At 61.1% G+C, this 21,874-nt stretch overlaps 1 protein-coding gene across 7 annotated transcripts in view; it reads right to left on the bottom strand.

Moving 5' to 3' along the window:
• BAHCC1 (BAH domain and coiled-coil containing 1) overlaps positions 1–21,663 on the bottom strand; it is a 54,400-nt gene extending 32,737 nt beyond the window's left edge. For all 7 annotated transcript variants that reach the window (XM_060290294.1, XM_060290295.1, XM_060290297.1 and 4 more), the window contains exons 1-2: positions 21,486–21,663; positions 2,019–2,198 (exon numbers count right to left, since the gene is read on the bottom strand). In XM_060290294.1, the coding sequence (XP_060146277.1) occupies positions 2,019–2,198; positions 21,486–21,663 (358 nt within the window). The remainder of the gene's footprint in view (positions 1–2,018; positions 2,199–21,485) is intronic.
• Positions 21,664–21,874: the final 211 nt, after the last annotated feature.

The following is a 21,874-nucleotide window of genomic DNA, read 5'->3' as shown; positions in this document are numbered from 1 at the left end:
ACGTCCAGCCTGAGGAGGACCCGGGGCTGTTTCAGGGCTGCTCAAACTGCCCTTGCCTCGAAGTAGCTGCCTCCCCAACATGCAGGATGGGCAGGGTGGGTAGGGGGCCGGCACAGCCAGGGTGCTACCCCCACGCTGGTCCCATCCCACTGGGTGGTGACAACTGTCACTGCCAGGTGGCTCTGAGGCTGTGGCTGTGGGCGGCGGGGTGTCCCACAAGCAGCTCCGCCGAGGCAGCCGTTGGCCGGGGGAAGTGAGTGTCTGGAGGCCGTTGAGGGTGCTATCTGCAGGCTGCCTCCCACCCGCCTCTCCCCAGCAGTCCCCAGAGGGGCAAGACAGGGGCACCTTCTCCCCGGGCCCCAGGGCAGGTGGCACTGCCCACAAACTGCCCTCCTTGCCGGCAAGGTCCCCAAGGGTGGGCCGGAGCGGCGGGGGATATATGTCTCCTGACGCAGAGCTCTGCCATCCTGACCCTGACCGGGGCCACCGTTGCAGCCAGCCTGGCTGTGCCCACACACCTGTGGCTGGGCCAGGGCAGGGCAGCGGCCGTTAGTTCGGTCGAGGTGGTCCCACATGGCTGCTGTGGGTATCCCCTGCCCTCGCCACAGCAATCGGCCCTCCCCTCCCTCCCACAGACGTCCTGGGAGCCAGATGCTCCCACCAGGGCCAGGAGTGTGCCTGACAGCCACAGAAGGCGGAAGGGCTGGAAAGAGCAGGGGAGCGAGGGGTGCCACGAGCCTGTGGGGTCCACCCATGGCCGGCCCAGGAAGCCCCGAACCAGGGCCTGGCACTGTTGCACCAGGTCTCCCCCGGGGAGGCTGCTAAGAGGCAGGGGTGGGAAGCAGGCTGCAGAGGTGTCTCGGCCAGGGAGCCTGCTCTGCCCACCTGGGTCCTCAGGGCCAGCCCAGCCTCCCCTCCACCGGGGAGGAGAACTGCTCCTTATCGCCTGCCCAACATGTGCGCTCCACACGGCGCTTAAAGCCCAGATTATTTTAACAACTGTCCCTCACTCGTCACCTGTCCTGTTTGGAAAACAGCCCCTTTCTTGTTGCACAAAGAGAAGTTTCTCTCGCTCTCCAGCAGCACTGGGCGCTAATCTCCCCGCCTGGAACGCGGGTGGCAGCGGGCGCGGTGTGTGGGTCCACGTGCTCTGCAAACACAACGCCCGCTGCTCAGCAGTCATTGAGTTACGGCGGTGCCGGTGCCAGGAGCGGAGAGCCCTCTGTGCCCGCTGCCAACTGCAATTACCTCTCCGTGTGCCAGCCGCTGGCGGGTTTAACCCTTCCCACGCTGTGGTGGCCAAGCCAATACCAGGAAGCTCGGGTGGGGGACACTGGGGCCCAGGGCCTCTGCCCACGTCACAGTGCCCAGGGGCTGAGCGGACAGTGGGGAGCTGGGCGGTGCGGAGCTCTGTCCCTCCGTGGGCAAGCCAAGGGGACCCCCAGGGTCCTAGAAGGGTCTGCAGGGGCCCTTCTCCAGCTACGAGGCCTGAGACACATGAGGCACCTACTGTGTGTGTGAGGCTGCAAGCGAGGGGGAGGAAGGGGCCGGGAGGGGCTCTGTTCTCGGCCAGGCCCCCAGGGTGGCAGCTGGAGTCTGCTGACAGCTCTCTCCTCCCCACCCCTCCCTCCCAGCTGACACATCTGGAGCCCATGCCTCCCCGAGTCTAGGAGGTGGGCGCAGCCCTGCCCGGCCAGCCCAGCTGTGTTCCACATTTCCTCGGCTCCCCAGAGCCTTCCTGGCCCCACCCCCTTCTTCCCTCTCTGACCATCTCTGGTGCACATCTGGCCAGGATCACTGACTGGCGAGACTGGCCCCCTGTTTCCAACCAATTACCACCTCCCCCGTGGGGGCTTCCTCAACAGGGAGGCAGCCCCTCGCCAGAGTGCTTGGCATGGTCTGCCAGCTGGCTCTTGCCAGCCACAGCGGGGGAGCCCTTTGCCTCACCACTGGCCCTGGGCACCACAGTCAGTGGCTCCAGCCGCGCGGTGCGGCTGGGAGCCCCGGCCCCGACTTACCTTCGTGGGAGTGGGAGAACCAGATCTGGGAGGTGGTGGGGTGGGAGCCACGGTAGGCCTGATCCGAGGGGGAGGGGTTGGGGCCACTGGGATGCGCGGAGGCCGCTGAGCCCAGACTGCTGGTGAGGAAACTGCCCATGAAAGAGGAGGCCGGAGAGTTCCCCATCAGGCGGCTGCTGGCTGTGGACACAGGGGGCAAGAGTGAGTCTGGGCAGGGACAGCGCTAAGGAGCCCTTCTCCAGGGCTGACTATCAGGTCCCAAGCTCCCTGGGCTTCTGTCTTCAAACAGCCAAGAAGCCAAGGTGGGAGAAGCTGCCCGCTCAGGCCCCTGAGGCCCTGACACCCTCTCGTTACTGCAAAACCCCCAAGAATGGCACTTTTGCCGAATGATCCACCTTCACCCCCACCCCCATCAGCCAGGTGCCACGTACTGTGGGCCCCAGGCCTGTAGGAAACAGGTGGCCCTGTGGGCGGGCCTTCGACTCGGAGGCTCTGACTCTGACTCTCGCAGGCCAAGGCCTCTTAGCTGCCGGCAGACCTGCTAGAGTAGATATCTCCTGGATAGGTCCAGGAGCAGCAGGTGCACGGCAGTCTCTGCCCACCCCCTGGGTGGCACTGGGAGGGCCGGCCTTTCCCCCAGGCAGCATCTTCAACCTTCTCCCCAGGTCCAGTTAACCACCTCATCAGACTGGGGTGCCCTCTCCCAGGTGACCAAGAAAAGGAGCCAAGACAGAGGAAGACAGACATGCAAGAGGAGCCCGAGGATGGAAGTGTCAGCATCTGCTTTAACGCCCCCAGGGTTTCTCAGGGTCAGGCCCTGACCGGCGGCAGCGGGATGCAGGCAGTCACTTATGGTCCAGGACACTCCTGGAGTTTCCCCTGGCAGCCAGCCTCCGTAGCCTGCCCACCTGCACCCTCCGACACTGTATACCCTATCTGCCCAAGCCCAGTGGCCAAGGCCAGGATGATCAAGCCTCCTCAGGTTACCGTGGCGACCAGTGGATCGCATAGGAAGGATGTACACAGAGTACTCCGCGCAGAGCAGCACCCGGTGCCTGGTGGGTGGTCTGGGCTGCACTGCTCAGCCCCCACCCCAGCAGGGCCCCCGGCACCTTGTCTCCTCTACTCCATGGGCAGAGAGCCTAGCTTGGGACCATCCCAGGGGACAGGGAACTGGAACCTGGGGGCCCACCATCCCATTAGGCTGAGTGTAGGGGCCTGGCGGGGTTTGCAAGGGTTTTGGGGGCCCCAGAAGGCTGCAGGCCCGGCCCAAGGTGAGTCAGGGCAGCTGTTTCCCTGCCCGGGAGGCAGGGGGAATTTGTGAATTTGTGATGCCTCATCCAGCCTGGCTTGGCCCTGGGAGCTTCCCAGACACCGGGTGACTCAGCAGAGAGGCAGCACGGCCCTGAAGCGGGGGAGAGGGAGGGGCTGCCCCGCGGGGACCCTGGCAGCTCCCCTCCCCTTCCCTCCACTCCCGTGCGGGAATGGGACATGTGGACGAGAGAGGCCTCTCCTGGCCACGGGCCTCAGAGGAAGAGTCTGTGAGAACTGCCGGGCACCAAGGTGTGAACTGACCTCTGTGGTGGGTATCAGGCCAAAGGGAGACCGTGCGAGGACCCAGGGGCAGGGAGCAAAGGTGCCCAGGAGCCAGGGACTTCCCAGACCGCAAGGCTGGGACTTCCATGGGCCCCAGCCAGACCACAGGCATGTCCAGCCAGGGGAGGGGACTCTGGGCTGGGAAGGGAAGTGCTGGACTCCCAGGCGGGCGGGTAGAGCCTGCAGGAGATGGAGGGCGGCCCCTGCTGTGCTCCAGGGACCCTGGAGGCAGAGGGCCATGCCTGTGGGATGACTGAGGCCTCTTCCTGCCTCGCCCGGGCCCACCCCATGTCCCCCAGGCCTTCCCACCCCCGCACCCTCCCAGGGAAGTCCCTCCGCCCTGCCCTTCCCGGGGACAGTGGGAAGCAACTGAGTCCAGGAGTCGGTCTGGATAAAGGATTTCTCCAGGAGCTTGGCCTGAGAACCTTGAGTTCTCCCACACCACGGTGGGTGGGGGCCGTGGGCAGGCCCCAGGCTGGGTGGAAGAAGCGGCCTGGCGTCCCATAGGGCCCTTCCGGTTTGAGGATCCAGGAAAACCGAGGCTCAGAGGCTCAGAGGGTCTCCCACACCTGGGGGCCCTGCACGGGCAGCAGGCCACCTCTGCAGACCCACCACCCACACCCCCAAGGACCACCCACCTGGGGCAGGGGCAGGTAGGAAGCAGGCCTGAGGCTCAGAGGGGTGTCTGACCTGACTGGTCCCCTAAGCTGGAATTGGGGTGGGGGTGGGGGAGGCATGGGACTTCATGCCCTCCTCCCCCGGGAGACCGATCCTGGCCCTGGGTGGGGACTCTCAAGGGTGCCTGTTTTGACACCATCCCAGAAGGGGGTCCCACTGCATGGGAGATTTGTGGGGGGTGCTGCAGCTCAGCCGGCCCCAGTCCCGGCTCCACGGGGCAGGGGACAAACCAGTAACAGGCAGAGTTTCCTGCTGTGTGCCTACCTTGCCCCATGCCAGCCAGTCTCCCAACTTGGGGCACCCTCTTGGGGCCCTTCCTGAGTCCATAATGAAGGAATCTCTGTCCCAGAGTGTGGTAAGTGAGCAAATGGGACAGCGCTCCAGCCCTGCCCTCTGGCCTCGGTTCTGGGCTCTCCAGGGCCCCCCTTTGCTCCGAGCCTTCTGGGCTGCCCCTGCCGCTCCACCTCTCCCAGCCTCGTGGGCAGCTTGCAGCCCCCTGTGTCCTGCCTCAGTCTGGGCCATTTGTCTGGGGTGTCTTTTCCTTCCTTTTTCCTTTCATGTTGAAAACGGAAGAGGCTTGTCACATGAATATTATGTCTTTATATCTTCACTGTAAGACGTTCCAGTGATAGACACAGCAAGGAAGAAAACAGAGGTCACGGGAGACCCCACTGCCCTGGGGCAGAGCCACACACGTGTCCCAGGGACCACCTTCTGGGCACTCACCCACTCGCCCTGGTGGGAGACCTGTGCAGGTACCCAGGTGGCCTCTCCTCTGAAAACCCCAGCCCATGGCAGCAGGTCCTGCCAAGGGCTCTCATACTCTCTGACCAGCAGGCCAGCCCTGGGGGATGCACGCTGGGCAGGTGCAAAGACAGCTCCCTGATGGGGCCCCCAGCCTGGGCCCGCACGATGGGGCTCCATGAGCCTTGCTCGGAAGGGGTCCGTTTCTCCCCCGCCATCCTGGGCTAGAAGTTTGGAAGCAGACAAAGTCCTACAGGCTTTGCTGGGCGGGCACTGCCATGGTGGGTGTGGGGGAGGGGACTGCTGGTACCCAGAGTCCCCCCATCCCCCCCAGCTGGCCCCTGACCCTCAGACAGAGCGTGCGGGCTCCTGTGTCACTTCCACCTCCAAGGAGTTTGGCCATGGCACCGTGCCCAGCCAGCAGAGGCGTGGGCAGACCTGGCTGCCACCTCCCCAGCCCCCGCCCGCCGACCAGCAGCCAGGCCCAGACAGAGCCTGAGCAGAGGCGGCCTGGGCCCTGGCCAGGGCTGGAGCTGCACGGCCAAGTCTGGCCGGGAACTGGGCTGGAGGCTTCTTTCCTCTTGGCAAGGTCCTTGCCCACGGAGTGCTGTGGTTAGCAACCTGGGAGGGGACAGTGGGAGCCCCAAGCAGCAGGGAGGGCCAAAGGGGCTTTCAGCTCAGAGCCCCCGGGCTGGGAGCTCCGAGCCTGGCACCATCTGCACTAGCCCTTCTCTCGGCAAGGGCTTTATGAACCTTGTATCAATTCAGGTCTTCGCAATCCCAGGTGGCGGTCCCACCACGGGGCTGACAAAGGAATGGGCATCATCAGTGCTGGCCCCACGGCCCCAAGTGCCCGGGCTGGGGTTTGGATGAGGCTTGTCCACTCCAAGGCTGCCCTGGCCCCTCCAGTGAGCATGGTCACGGTGGCCAGTGCCCTGCATCCTCTGCAGGCTCTCATCACAGCGATCTGGCCAAGGTTAGCATCGTCTTGGGACAGGGACCCGAATGCGGTGTGAGGTGTCAGGCTGTGTGAGGCAGGCCGTTCTGTACTACGCACCAGCCCCCAGCTGGCCATCCCCACTGCCCGGCTGGCCCAATCCAGGGTTTGCGGCCCCAGACACAGGGCTCCAGCCCCAACTCCAGCGCTGCCTCAGCTCTGCCTAGGACACCACGGAGGCCTGGCCCGGGTGCCGGGCTGGCTGAGAAAACCACTCCGGAAGCCAGAATGCCCAGGAGGGCTGGTCGACATCCCCCACCCACTGCCATGGCCCAGTTCCTCAGGCCAGGCCCCACCCCCAGAGGCCCAACCTTTCCCACGCTCCAAGGCCCAGACAACCTGGACCGGGAGACAGGCCGTACCTGGACCCTGGCTGTGTGGCTACTTCCCTCCCAGCTGCCCCAGCTGGACGGAGCTGGGCGGGAATGCCCTGACCACTAAGCCCAGCCTTTGCTCACAGGGCCTCTATGTGCTGGCCGTGGTAGAGGTGACCGCACATGCCCAGGCAAAACCAGGGGAGGGGCCTTCCTCTGTCAACCTGTGCCAGGCCCACCTGCTGCAGCCGAGACGGTCAACAGATGCTGGGCGGGCCCGAGGGGTGCTGAGGGCATTCCTGGAGCCCACGTGCTACCCCAGGGAGCCTCCAGTCCAGGGAGGGGCTGACCGGCAGCAAAGCCCCAGAGCGCGAGGGGCTGGCACACCAGAGGCCAGGTCCGGAGCCCTGGACAGCCAGGTGCGCACCGCGCCTGCTCACCCCCTCTCCCTCCAGCCTCCACCTTCATGCCAGGCTGACAGAGGGACAGAGAAGGGCCTCGGAGAGCTGGGGAGAGCGAGCGGGAGCGCAGAGCTACAGCAGAACGAGCATTTGTTTTGACTTAAGTGAGCTACCTTTTCTGGAAACGGTGAAACGGGTTGTAAAAAACAAAAAGGGCCTCGTTGCGACGGCTGGCGGCCGCTGCTGAGAAGCAAGCCCCTTCCCAGGCTCTCCTGATGCTTCTGGAGGCCCAGCTGACAGGCTGCTGGCACCGGGCTCCCCAGCTCTGCGTCTGGCGGCTGCACCCTCCGCCCGAAACAGCTCCCGCCCTCCTGCTCACACCTGCTCAGGCTCCCCACGGCCTCCAGCCCCCTGCAGAGCCTGCCTGGGCGTGGGGACACCCAGCTCCCCTGAGGCCATCCCTGGGTCTCCCTCAGGACACCAGGGGCGGCCTGCCTAGGAGGCCAAAGTGCCCCTCCAGTGCTGGGCCAGGCTCCAGAGGGAGCGGACTGGAGAAGAGGAGGCAGGAAGGATAACAGCCCACTGTGTGGACCCGGCCCACATTCCTCTCATTCCAGGAGAGGGAAGGGGAGGGAGGATGTCCACCCTGGGTGTCCGCGTGGACGGGGGTGGAGAAGCTTCAGTCCAGCCTGCTCGAAGGCAGGTGGGTGTCCATCTGTCTGACCACCCAGGAGCAGAATGGGGGGAGGGGGACAGGGATGGGGATACCAGGCCCTGGTGGGAGGGGCCGCTTTGGACTGCCCCACAGGAAACCCAAAGTGGCCACAGCAGGGGCCACAGAGGCTGCACCACACCACCGGCCACCAGACCCACTCTAGGTGTACACGAGTTTGCAAGCTCAATTCCTGATGCCACCAGGGACACTCCCTGCTGGGCTGGAACCCACCAGTGGCCCAGGCATGAGATAATGTGTGTGCCTGGGTGTGTGTCTGTGTACAGGGGCACAGAGGCAGCGATGGGACTATGTGTGGGCACTCAGGGTGTGTCTGGGTGTGTGTGCATGGCTGAGTGTGCATGTGGGCAATGGCCGTGCACACAGGCACAGATGTGCATGCAGGTCTGGGGCAGAGGCTCCGAGGGTGCACTCGACGTGGGTGTGCACACCTGGCTCCAAGTGTGCGCAAGGTGGTGACTTGTTCTTGTGTGAGGGAGTCACACACGGGTTGGGCCGGCCCTGAGGGATGCTGCTTCCCAGGGTCACACTGCCACCAAACCGGTCTCCTTCCTGGCCCAGACTCTGAAAAAGGCTCCTGGCCTTTAATTCTGCCTGATGCCTGTGGTGGCAGGCGAGAAACAACAGGACACCCCCCTCCTTCTCCACCCTGGGGGGCACATCCAGCTTACTCACGGTGGAAGGGGAACTCTAGTCTCAAGCCTGTACCGAGCGGCAGCACCAAGACCCCCGACCCCCTCCTGCCTGGGAGTCGGCCCCCTCCCCAGCCCAGCTGCTCAGCCCCCAGCCACCCGGACCTGAAAGCGGGTCCAGCGGTTGTGTGGATTCTGGGGGCAGTTGGCAGGTCACGTGGCTGGGGCCATCTCCCCACAGACAGCCTGATTCCTCTGTGGTGGAGAAGCAGCTCAGAAGCCCCCTCCGATCTGGGACCCGCTCCGGGCAGGCCCAGCCTCACCAGGCAGGCTCTCCAGGACACAGAAATTATCGGGATCTGCGGCAGTCCCCTCCAGCCACAAACCGGTGGCCTCCAGATGTCGGCCTGTCTGACCCCCCTCACTCACTTGGTCTCACCGGACATGGAGCCTGCCCTGCTTCAAGCCACCCCCTGCTGCCACAGTCCCAGAATCCCTGAGGATGCCACCCAATGACCCCAGCTGCCATCCACAGCCCCGAGAAGACAGGGGGACAAGAAGAGGAGGCCGAGACAGGCACGGGGAGGAAGGAAGGACAGAAGAGAAGGAGGAGGCTGGAGGCAGAGAGAGACAGCTGCAGCCGTGGGAGAGGGGGTGCTGGTGGGGGAGGGGCGTGGGGGCGGCAGCAGTGGGGGCAGAACGCGAGCCTCCGCCAGCCCGGCCGTGGGACGCAGGGGCAGCCCCGGTGAGGGGTGCCCGCCCAGAAACATGAGTGCGTCACAGGGGAAGCCCCTCTCTGCTGGTCCAGGAGAACCTTCTAGAAGACCCGGTTGGCCCAAAGGCCGTGTCTCACAGGCCATAATAGGAAAACTCTGTGGTTGCTGAGCCACCAGGCCCACAAATATAGAGGCAACGATGACAGGGGACGGGCCCAACCACCAACAGCCCAGAACTAATAAAAGAAAAGGAAAACCGGATATAAGTCTGGTTCTTATTAAAAGGGTAAATTTAGTCTTTTGGCTAGGCGGGGAGCGCGGGGTGGCCAACACTCCCCACCAGGGCCGCCTCGGACTCTGGCCGAGAGTGACTCAGAGGGCTGCCCCCCACCCCCTCCTATTCTTCACACCTTCTGTGGTCTCCGCCTCCCTTCCCTCTCACACCCTCCCTGGCGAATGACCAGCACTCCCCCTCCAGGACGCCCCTGAAGGCCAGCAAACAGGCGGGGGGCGGGGGGGCGCGGGGAGGTGACCAGGGCTGGTCGGCGCCACCCCCTCCAAACCCCGCCAGCTGGAGGAGCGTCTCCAGCCAAGGCAAGGCTTCCCTTCACACCATCCTGAACTAAGCCAGCTGCAGGGAGACAAACGCCCTAGTGGTTGCAGTCCAGTGCAGACGGCAGGGTGCACACTCACGCCCTAGCCCCACCGGTCCCCTCAGAGGGAGAGCCCATCTGGACAGGGTCGGAGGGGCCCACCCCGCTCTCCTGCATCCCATCCCCTGGACCCAGGCACCCAGCACCTCGAGCTGGCCTGAACACGCCTCTTTCTCAGCTGTGGGCAGGCAGGGGAAGAGGGCACCCAACACTCCCAGTTCATTCCCAGCAGATGGGGGGGTACCCTGTGCTTCTCCCGGCAGAGCCTTCCAGGGAGCCCACATTCTGGAATTTCTGACAGGCCACCCTCTGCACCCCATCCCTGCCTTCTGAGGCTCTCAGCAGACCTGCCCTCCCAACCCGACTCTAATGTCTGTGACCAGAAGCAGGGAAAGGCCTGGCACCGCGGCTGCCCACGGCTCCTGGTGGGAGGAGCATTTGGGGGGCAGCCCGCTGGGGAGCAGGGATCCCCCCCAGTGTGCTCCTGGGGGCAGCGCTACACCCCCATAAGAAGGGAGATGGGGTGGGGGCAGGACGCACCCAGGGCTCTGTATCCTTGTAGTTTCTTCTAACAGCGCCGCTTTGACAAACCACCCCACTTCCTTCGAAGAACGGAGAGAAAGTATTTTAATTTCTAAAGACGGTGAGTATAAGTAGGGAGAAAACCTCAATTCTCTGACGTAAAACTCCGGTGTTTCTGGGAACTCTTGAAGTGAACAGGGCAAGGAGAGCTGTTTCTGGGGTGAAGTGCACCCCACTGGTCTGGGGGTCCCAAATGGGGATGGAGTGCCAGCCAGCCCAGGGGAGCCAGCGGGGAACCAGCCTCGGGGCGGCCCAGCAAGAGCTCCCAACGGAGGGAAGACCCCTGCCCCGTGCAGCTCACCCACAGCCTGGGGCACCCAGCCCTGTGCTCCCCCAGCCCCACCCCATGCCAGGGGCGGGGGGCTCAGGCAGAGAACCAGCCTTGGACCTCCAGCCCAGAAGCCTGTGCTCCTGGGTGGCTCCCGATGTGACCACAGAGCAAGCACGTGGCCTTGCTGAGCCTCCACCTGGACCCCACCTGCCTCAGGACCAGGGGGCAGCAGGGGACTCAGCCCTGAGCCTGAGGACTGACCCCTCGCCCGATTCACATGCTGGGCTCCGACCAAGTGTCGTGTGTGGAAAAGGCTCTGCTGCCAGACCAGGGGAGGGGGCTCTGGGCTGGGCTGCCCGGGTGGAATGAGGTCTCCAAAGGGTGCCCCCCACACAGTCTAGAGACCTCAAGATGCACCATGCCCTCCGGCCACCTGGTCCAGCGGCCCTCGGGAGCCAGGGCCTGGTGGGGCTGCCCTGAACCTCCATCGGCTCCAGGCAGTCCAGGAGGAGTGCCCAGGTAAGCCCGGGGCACTTGCTGACCTCACTAGGGCAGGCAGCTGGCGTGGGAACATCGGAAGAAAGTGCTGTCCAGACCGGACAGCACAAACGTCCTTGTCACCCAAGCCACAGACTGGGCCCTGAGCCCCGTCCAGAGAATGGAGTTCTAACCCAGCTCACTCGTTACACAAACAGTTACTGAGTGGCTGCAGCGTGCAGGGTCACTCACCCTCACCCTGGAATCCCAGGAAGTCGCGGGCTGCCCGGGCACCCTGGCTTCCAACAATGGCCCTCGGACCTCTTGGTGACCCACAACCTTGCGCAGCTGCTTGGGGCCGTCTCACTGGCCTGTGTCTTGGAGCAGATGTTTGACAGGTGGAAAGATGACGCTGCTCGTGTGCACCTTCCCAACTTTTCTTGATTTTATCTGTATTCACACTCGTTAAGGGCTTTTTAAGAGTTCGCCTAAAGATGCATTGCGATTTAATTTAGATTTAATTTTAATATTAATTTAAAACAAATTGAAAGCTTATTTTTAGGAGACCCAAAGGGATGCAAAATGTCTCAAAAAGGGGACTGGCTTCAGGCAAACTGCCCTCAGGTGACCTGCTGGCCAGGCCTGTGGGAGGCCAGCTGGACAGGGCAGCTGCCTCACCAGGCAAACAGGCAAGTCCTGGGGGGTCACAGGTCCGGCTCCTTCCCCGGCATCCTGTGTAGGGTGAGAAAGGCTGTGCACACAGGCCAGGCACAGAGGGATCTGCTGGCACCCTTCTGCACGGTGCTGCTGAGGCCAGGAGGCGGGCGGGAGCCCCGGTCCTGCCCTCCCCACGTCCATGTCCAATACTGGGTCCTGAATCCCCACCTGCCGGCCGCCAGGACCCTATAGGGAGTGATGGGAAGAGGCATCAAGGGCCTGTGCCCCACTGAGTACAAAGTGCAGGCGTGTGAGCGCTGCCTGGGGGAGAGAAGCGACCAGGATCTGGAGACTCAGGGCTTGTGGGGAAGAGCCGCCACGAGATGTGCAGGCAGGGGTGTGCCACTAACTGGCACCAGCCCCGGGCAGCCACGCACCCCTCCCAGACCGGGCACTGGGGCCCAAACCAGGAGCGGCTCCGAAGCCTCCTGGTGTGTAAATGCTGGAAAGCAGAGTGGTGCGGCGAGCGGGCCCCACCTGGCAACTCAATGCTCCAGTGCCTGCAGCCCCTCGCTGCCATGCCTGACTGCCCGGGATGGAGATGGAGCAGACGGCGAGGGGCCACAGCCCTGCTCCCTCATCTCTCCTGTGCCCTCATTTCCCTTTTGTTGGTTGTCCACCCCCCCCAGCCCCTGCCTATGCAGCCACCCACACAGCCACCACAGAAGGGAGAGGAGGGGAGCGGGCAGCTCTCCCCCAGCGTCTGTCCCCCCTCGCCCACCAGGCCCTAAGGCCCAGGTGAAGCCGCTGGCTTCTGTCCTCCAATCTATCGTAGGTGCCCCACCACACATGTTGACGGTTAGGGAGTCACCTGCAGGGGCCAGTCAGGGGACAGGCAGAAAGTGGTCCCACCCGGTGCCCAGCTCCTGCACCACCAGGTCCCTCCCTTACTGCAGGGGGAGGGGGTAGCGGTGTCTCCGCAGGGACAGTCCCATCCTGAGCCTTGTTCTATCTCCACTGGTCCCCCTCTCCACTGCACAACCTCACACGTGCGCCCAGAGGCCAGCCCGCATGCCACAAGGATGACGCTGGGCTGCACTGCCCAGTGGACCTCTCACTGCCACCCCCTCACCCCGTCACTGGGTGTGACACTAAGAAGGAGGGGATTGTCCTCTCTGCCAATCTTTTTAGCTCTGACACCTCTTTTAAATGGAGTGCACAGAGTCTGGGAGCCTCTGCGGACGAAAGAAGATGCTTCTGGAAGGTAAGGAGATGCTGACCTGGCCCCTGGGAGGTGGCCACACAGGCTGGAGATACTGCCCACGTGAATGTCCCCATGTATGTGTGGTCGGGTGTCGGGCGGGCATCTTGGTTTTTAGTGAAGAGACCAGGGCCAATTCAGAATCCGGTGTCTCCTGCCCTTCTCTTCCTCGTGAGGTTCTCCCAGAGGGTTATCGTCTCGATTTTCCAGTGTGGGGTCAAAATTGCAGGAGAAAAAAAACGAACAGGGCTCTTTTCATGTCCACAGGCATGTGTGTGCCTTACCCAAGTGTGGACAGGCACGCACACCCCGTCTCGGCCCCAGCCATCCTGCACGGGAGGGAGGCCAGCAACGGCCAGGCCCAGCTCTGGGGGAACCAAGGGATGGAGGGCACAGACACCCAGACTCAGGACGCTGGGGTCCCACGGGGAAGATGGCCCCGCGTGGAGAAGGGCGGGGGTGCTGCAAGGCCTGGGGGGACAGACTGCCAAGGGCGGTCAGGGCCGGAGGTCACGGACCATGCGGGTGGAGCCTGGGCACTGGTGGCTGTAGGGGCTGCCCAGGTGGGGAGACTCCAGGAGAGACAGGGGAAGGGGAGCAGAGGAGGTACCTGGGGCAGCAAAGAGGGGAGTACAGGTGGCCAGAGCCTGTGGGTGGCTTGGCACATGTGCTGAGTGTTGGGAACCTTCGGGGACAGTGATATGACAAGGGTGGTAGGTGGGAGCTGACCTACGGTGTAGGGGGCTTGGGTAAGGGAGGCCCCAAGGGAAGGAGAAGCAGGGCTGAAGGCTCAGACAGGCTTGGGGCTGACCTGCAGGTAGAGGCAGAGCAGGGAAGCTGACCGGCACCTCCTGGAGGAATTGGACGTGGGGATAGCTTCATTCGAAGCAGAAGCCTGGGGCGGGTGCTGGGAAAGGACCAGCTCCAGTTCAGCAGAAGCCAGTGACACAGTGAAGAAGGGGGCTGAAGCGGGGGTGGGCAGCTCACCAGCACCAAGCTCTGCACATCAGGCCCTCAGTCTGCCACCGAGGGTCACTGGGGACCTGCAGGCTCCATCCCCGGCAGGTGGCCAGGAGCTGAAGGATGGAGCAGGTGGCGGGAACTGGAGACAGATCAGAAAGCACATTCCGACTGCGGGGCGGGCTGGCTCTCCCAGGGGCCAACCGGGATGTGACTCCTTGAAGGCCAGTTGTGAGTGTCCGTGAGCGAGTGTCTGCATGAGTGTGAGCAGGTGTGGGTGTAAGGACATGCCTGGGGGTGTGAGCACACGTGAGCAGGTGTGACGTGTGTCCATTCACTGTGGGCTCATGTGAGCTCAGCCAGTTAATGCCCTGGAGGGCCTGTGGGGACGTTGGGGTCTGCAGGGTAGGTCTGTGCCTCTGCCCCCAAAGGGGACACGGGCTGAGCCAGGCAGCAATGCCTGTGCTGAGACGGAGCCTGCCACAGGGTGCTGTGAGATGCTCGTGAGATGCTGGTGGACAGCGGCCTGGGAGCGCAGCCCCTTCCTTACACCCCCACCGCGTCCCCACCCTGGGTTCCGCCCCTTGGCTGTTCCCAAACTGCCTTCTTTTCACCCCCATCCAGCTGTGCTCCCAGCATGCCTGCCTTGATGGTGGGGGGCCCTGCCTGGTCTGGCTCTGTGATGATGGGGCCATGGTGCCCTCCCCAGAGTTGCCTTCAGAAGGAAGTCCCAGGGAAGAAAGGCTCTGGCTTCCCTGAAGGAGGAGCAAAGGGATCCAGCCAAGACTGCCTCTTCCCAAGAAGATGGCAGAGCGTGGTTTAGTTAGTAAACCGCCACTAAAATGTGTCTGATGGGTCTGTCTTACTTGGCGAGGCTCCCCAAGAAGACACCACCCCAGGCCACCCTTGGGGACCCCAGCCTACTGCTCAGAGGCCTCTCTCAGCAGCACACCTATCCTCTGCCCCTTCCCTGCATTTCTGGTAATTTCTAGAGGAAACCAAGTTCCTATACTTAGATGAAGCAGGGCTGCTTGAACTTTCCTTCCGGTTCCAGGCACACAGTGGGTCCCCCCTTCCCCAGCCTCAAAAGTCTCTGGATCTAAAAACACTGGACTCTTTGTTGGGGGCCCCGGGGGAGGGGAGAGGGGGCAGGGAACCCAACCCACCTGTTCATTCCCTCCTCCCCCTCCCCCACCCTAGGTCAGAAAGAAAAAAAAAAGCTTCCTGGCTGATCCAATCTGGAACCTAATCGTCTGGACAGCTGCAGCAGCCCTCAGATGCCAGCCCGGCTGGCTCCCAGCTTGGGCACTGGATGCCTCTCCGCCAGGCCCGCAGCCTACTGCAAACCCACACCAATCCCATAAGCGGGGAGGGGGCAACTCCCACCCGGCGCCCCCCTACCTCCTCTAAGCCCACACCCAGTTCCCACCGACCGGTCCCCGTCCTCCAGTGGCAGCTGCTGGCAGGGCCACAGGAGGCAGTAATATTATATATTACAACAAACAGGGGCGGCTCACTGACAAATAGGCCTGCATGATCCAAATGGTATATTATCCCATAAAAACGTCATCAGGCAGGACGTCAAAGCCGAGACGGAGCAGCAGTCTTGGAGTGCGGGCTGCAAAACCCGAACCTTCCTTGGCGTGGCCCGGGGCTTTGGGGACATGTTCTAGACAGTGCATGCTGGTTGTAATTTTGTTGTTTGCTTTTAATCTGGAGTCTTTGGTGGGAGAAAGGAGGTCCCAGAGGTTAATGGGGACAGGGGAACCCCGGGGAGCCATCCCCTGGCGGGCAAGGCAGGAGGAAGCCCTGCAGTGCAAGTTACCTACTGCCAAACAGACAGGGCACATGCTGCACCCCAAAGCCCTGAGGTCGGCCTCAGCTCGAGAGCTGTGGCGCAAGTCCCAGCAAAGACCTCCAACGAGGGCCTTTCCCAAGGCGTGCCCACCTCTCCAGGAGGCTGTCGGGAGCGGCAGGAGTGAGAACTTTCTCTGGATGGGTGATGATGGGCTAGGCCTTCCTTCCAGAGGGGCTAGGGCAGCACCCCCGTCCTGGGGGGATGGTTTCTGTTCATCAGAAGTCATCCAGGTGGATACTGGTCAATACGGCATTGATAGGGTTTACTGCCGCCTGTCAGTGGGAGGCTGGGGAGTGGGGCGCTGCCCCAAAGTCTGTGCAGGGTTTTCTCATGGGACTCTCTAGGCAGAGATGCCCTGATGCCACCCAGGTGGAGTCCCCACGTCCCTTCCAAGCTGACCCTTTGCCAGTGTGACCAGGGCCCCTCTGAGAAGGCCACGTGCAATGGGCTGGGATCAGGGCATATGGTGGGAATCCCCCTGGGACTCTGGCCACGCCAATCAAGGCAGCTGCCCTCTGCACAGGGTGCCCCTGGGGCAGAGGGGCAGCTCCCATCTTTTGGGGCCTATATTCAGATATTTATGGTAGGGAGGAAGCCAAGCAGGGCCCAGAGGCCTCTTTCAGGAGGAAGGGCAAGGGGTTACTGGAGGTGGCAACCAAGGCCCCCTTCCGCCCAGAAAGCACTCATTCCCAGTGGCACTGGCTGAACTCTATCTGAGCTTGGGAATTCCCAGCTCAGGGCCGGTCCCAGGCTCAGACCCTGGAGCTAGACCAGGAGCATTCTGGGAAGTGTAGTCCTTTGGGAGTTGGGAGGGCCTGCTGGGATTTCCAGGGGCGTCTCATCAAGAGCAAGCAAGAGGACAGAGCGAAGGAGGTTACCCTGACTGTAATCCCAAGGTGGAAGTTTGACATTCCTGGGAAATGGCTGAACTTAAGACATCTGCTCCCTGAAAAGATACCAGCCAACGCTGGATTCCAGCCTCAGATCATACCTGCAGTGGTCTCTCTGAGCAAGCCATCTGGAGCTCTTATTTTGGTGGGAAGACCTGGGAACTCCCCAGAGGGAAAAAAACCCTGCCTGAAGTGCCCCGACTTCTATCCTCCTCTGGCAGCTGCCCCCAGACAGCAGGAGAGACAAGGGTGCTACCTGCCGGGCTCCTGGAGAGGCTGTAGCGCATCCCGCACACTCTCGCACATTATTTATGCTCACAGCCCCCGCTGATGACATATGTAAGTTGACAGCGAACATCCTATCAACTTGCTGGAGTGTATCTTGATTGTTAAAACACACTCTTAAAGGTATACGATCATTTATCAAATTAAAATAGCGGCGCCTTGCCTGTCCTCTTTTCTGCCTTCCCTGACCACTCCCCTGCAGCCTCCCTCCTCTGGCCTCCTGGGCATCCTGCCCTTGCACCCAGGCCCTGCTCCTCGGGTTGGTGGGGAGACACTGCCCTGCTTCCAGGGACCCAGACTCAGCACCCCATCCCCACCCTACCCCAGGCCAGGGCAAGCCCACTAATCGCCAAGAAGTGACAAATGCCAGAAGCCCCACCAATTAAATCTAAACTCAAGCAAAGCTCAGTGGCCAGTAAATTATTATTTTTATTAGCTTGAACCAAGTTCCCGTAAGAGAGAAAGTCAACTTGCTCCCATGAATGGCTCTTGTATAATTTATTTAACTCTGTGCTCTTTGCCAAAGCCTGGAATATTTTTAGCTCGTTCTGTTGTTGGATTTGGCTTTTTTATGTGTGTTTCTGAGGGGTATTTTTAGCTCCCTCCATGTTATTCTAACAGCCTCCTGTGCGTTTTGTCCTGTCTGTGCGGGCTGTTGAACCCAGTCTCACAGCAGACGAGGGAGATTTCTAAGAATACACGGGAGTGTTTGGGGGTGATGAGGGATGGCACAAGGCTGCTCCCTGCCTTGCTGGCTAATTTGCCTTAGTGCTCACATGACCTGGATATTCCTATAGGAATATCCTTGTAGGAAAAATCAGACATGGGGGCAGTACAAGCCCCACTGAGAAAAAACCCACATTCCAAAAATGGCTTCACTGGGGTGGGCGAGGCGGCCACAGCCTGGCCGATACACGAGGCCACTGGATTCCTGGCTCCGCAGGGCAGCCTTGGCTTTGATGTCTGCTTCTGTCACTTAACAGAGCAGGATGGGTAGAGTCTTCGGAAAGTAACTCTTTTCACACCTACTTAATGTTGGTAACTGTTGCAGAAACACTCCACCGTGTCACTGAGTTAATGAGGTATTTACGAAAATGTATTTTTTTTCCTTTACAAAAAAATATCCCATGGGGGGGGGGACCCTTTGATGGGGTCTTTTTACACCCGGAAATTATCTTTTTTTCCTCTGCATTTTTCTTTTCTTTTTCTTTTCTTTTCTTTTCTTTTTTTTTTTGAGATTGGCAATCAGAAGCACTGTTAGCAGGAGAGAAGTTTGTGGTTCTCCCACCAGAAGGAACGTGCCGTCCTGTTTACTCCCAACAACCGCAGGCCCAGGGCACCTGGCTTCCAGGCCCGGCCATTTACACCCCAAAGAAGCCGGGAGAAGGGGCGGAGAGGAGAACCCACCCGCTGTCACATTGCTGAAACCAAGACTTGATCGGCTCCTCCGCCTTCCTCGGGTGGAGACCCGGTGATTCTCGAAGGTTCAGCCCTGAGGGGGACGTACAGAGAAGGATGGAGGGCAGGAGCTGACCGGCTAGAAGAGGGGGCGGGGACTGGGCTTCTCCCAGGCCGGGCTGCCTCCTACTAAACGCGCTCGGAGGAGAGGCGCGATCCCCAATCGCTCCAGGCAGTAGCGCTGATGAAAAATCTTGGGTTGGTGCGTTGTTGATTTTCCTTTTTTTTCCCCTAGATTTCACAGCTTTGCCTCCGGACCATCTGTATTAGAGACAAAATCTAACACTGCACTAAAAATAACGATTCCAAACATTCTAATTACACCTTTTGGTGACAAGGTTACTGGAACAGCACTTTACCATAAAACCCTTCAGCCCGATGGTAAAGCTATCGGCACTTTCAGTTTTAGAAAAACAATGGAAGGAGCCCTGGAGCCCAATATCCCATCGGGGTCCCTCAAGCTGACATTTTGAAAGCACTGGGTGGGGACGAGGAAGGGCAGCACTGGCGGAGGGCAGGGAGGGAGACCCTTGGCCAGGCCGTGTGTCTGTGCCAGGGACGAGCAATCCTCAGAAGCCAGGGACTCAATCTCCGGTGGCTGGATCTTACTCCCATGTTAGAGCCGGACAAATAGGAAGAAGCTCGGAGCAATTTTCCTTTCAGCAGGGTAGTCAGTGCAGGGAGGGGCGGGATGGGCTGCTGCAGCCGTGGCCTGCGGACCCGAGGCCATCCGCGAAAATGGAAGAAAGTCTGCCAAACTGGCCGTTTTGAAATCCATACAAGAGATGCAAAAAATATTTGAACTTAATTATACCTTTTTCTTTTTAAACTAGATCATATACAGATACAGACCAAAGCAAAGTAGTCTGGGGTATAATTCCTTTTAAAAAAAATTGATGTAGCTATATTTTAAAACCAATACAAGATACTGGCTTTCAGCAATTTCAAAAGGCTTTCAGCGGCAGATGTTTCTAGCTGGACGCCCTGTAGGCCAGCCTTCCCGTCACAAATGGGTTGAACATCTCCAAGCACAATAGGTCTCTTTGGTCCCCCGGGAGGTGCAAACAGCCTCCAGGAGCAGGGGACACGTGGCCCTCCAGCTCCCCCCCCCAGGGTGCCCTGGGGACCTCCAGCGCCCCCTAGAGCACCCTGCATATGGGGGAGGTGGGTAGGGTCTGGGTCAAGGACACAGACCAAGCCAGCACCCATCCAATTTCTCCAAACCCTCCATGGCCTACGATCCAAGAACCACGTGGTCAAACTTGGAATGAACAAGACAATGGTTTGGGCCACCCAGACCACGTTCCCACCTGACTCGGTGGTGCGGGCATCTGGATATAAGAACAGAAAGGGGAAATGGCGGCTGACCAGGACCTGGGGAGGGCCGTGGGCTGTTGAATGGGGACGAGAGAGACAGCAGTGACCTGAACTGACGGGGAATCTGGTCTGGCCCTGCCCCACCCCATGGGGGGCACAGCCCCAGCCTGTCTGTGTACTACTGGGAGAGCCTTGGTGTCGGGGGCCCTTCTGGACCGGTTTCTGTACCCTCCAGGCTAGAGGGTATGGCATGTGCGGGGTGTGTGTGTGTATGTGTGTGTGTGTGCAGCCAGAAGGGGCTAGGGAAACTGTAGCACTGTCCCTGCTGCCACCACAAGCCCCCAACCTCAACCCCCCAGTGTGGGCTGAGCTGGGCGGGCAGCATCTCTAATGCAGGGGCAGGAGAGACAACCACAGGAACAGCAAGGACAGATATTTAAAATCACCAATTGCCCAGGCAAGTACTTTTGCTTTTTTGAGTTATAAATCTATAAGAGAAAAAAGCAAGGGAGAGGAAGAAGGAAGAGCAAGGAAGAGAAAAAAAGCAGCCTTGCAGAAGGCTCGCACTGGAACAGGAAACGCGGGCGAAGGGCTGATTCCAGGAGAGTGCTGAGTCCAGCCCCTCTACTCCCAGCGTGCTCGAACTTTTCGTATCTCACGTTGTAAATGCTAAATGCCCATTAGTAATCAAGCAATTTCTCGTATTTTTTTTCTTTTTAGGTAATTTATGTTTTTCTTTCTGACTGCCCTCCCTTCTGACATTTTCCCTTTTAGCCTGACTCTGCCATCCGTTTTAATCCACACACTAATTGTAATCCCATTAAAGCAGATATAATTTTATTAGTATTCACAGTTCATCAAGCTAGCAATAACTGTTACTGCCAAATTAACAACAACAAAAAAAGCGGCAAACAACATTTCTGATGTTTAGAACAAACTGTAAACAAAAGCAAGCCAACCTTTCAGGGTGACCAGCGGGTCCCCATACGCGCAGCCCCTCCAGCTTCCTGCAAACTCAGCCGGCACTGGCCAGTAACCTCCAGGGTCTCAGGCGAGATCGCGGCCCCTTCGCCACCCTCTGCCCGGCCCTGCTTCTCTTCTGACCTGGCTCGACAGTAATATCAAAGCCACCCGAGACGGGGACTGCTCTGGAGGCCTGGGTCAGCTCTGCCAAGGAACAGCTCTCTCCGGGAGAGAACTGGAGAAGACCCGAGTGCAGGGCGGCCCCAGCTCTCTCCTCCTGGAGCAAATTTGCTGCGAACTCGCCTGCACCGAAATCCGTCGGCGGCCCCCGCGCCGCCCCCAGCCGAGCCGGCGCCGGCGCTGCGCTCCCCCAGGGCGCAGGCCGCGGGGCTGGGCCGCGATCTGGCCACGCTTTGTCCGGCTTTAGCAGGATACCAGAGGCACTTGTTAAAGCAAATGCATCCCCTGCAAACCCATTCTCGCCCTGACACTTCAAGGCTTTATATAGAAACAGGATTTGCTCGTCTTACACCAGCAGTCCCTATTAACGCTCACCCCGCGCACACACCGCCCTAATCCGAGAGACCGCGGCACCCCCCCCCCACCTTCACAACGGCCGTTTTGTTCCCGCAGAATGTGCCTCGTTGTCCCAGCCCCGGAATGTTTTAAGGATGTGAATGCAGAATGCAGAATGCAGAAATGAGGTTTCCGCGGAATTTAGTTCTTTTGCAGGAAGGGGTGGGGGAGGGTGGCAGGAGGGGAAAGGCTTTATTTTTAGCCGGCTCCGAGGCTGCCCCTCCGAGACACTGGGGGACCCTGGGGAAGGCCGTTCTAAACCGCGATGATCCGGCTCGGGGCGCCCATAGGATGCGCGGGCCGCCACCGGTGCCGGTGCAGGGAAATGAAACCGAAGGCTTCTCCGCAAATGCTCCAAGGAGAGGAGGGGCAGGCTCCCGTACGACCCTCGACCGTGCCCACCTCGCGGCAGGGCCTCCTCTCCCGCGCCCACCCGGCCGGCACTGACCTGTGTGCGAAGCCATGGGCAGCGGCGACGGGAAGTACTTTCCGGGCTGGAAGTGCGCCGGGGGCTGCGCAGCGGGCCCGGCCGGGGCGAGGCGCGCGGCAGCGGCGGCGCTGCGGTGGCCCAGGCTCCCGCGGTCCGACAGCAGATGCGGCGGCGGTGCGAAGTCGCGGCCATCCATGCCGGGCCCCGGCCCCGGCCCCGGCCCGCCGCCGCCTCCCGGGAGCAGCGCGGCCGGGGCCCGGGGGCGGCTCGGCGCGCGGACGGCGCGCGGGAGGCGCGGAGGAGGCGGCGTCCGGGGTCACTGGCGGCGGCGGCGGCGGGGCCGGTCAGCACGCCGGCGGACTGGTCTCCTCGGCGGGCGGCCGCGTGCCGAGCCGGCGGCCGCCGTG

The sequence above is a fragment of the Globicephala melas genome, chromosome 20 (assembly GCF_963455315.2).
Source record: "Globicephala melas chromosome 20, mGloMel1.2, whole genome shotgun sequence".
Lineage (NCBI taxonomy): Eukaryota > Metazoa > Chordata > Mammalia > Artiodactyla > Delphinidae > Globicephala > Globicephala melas.
The sequence above is the reverse complement of the archived record's forward strand: the minus strand, read 5'-3'. Positions and strand labels throughout refer to the sequence as shown.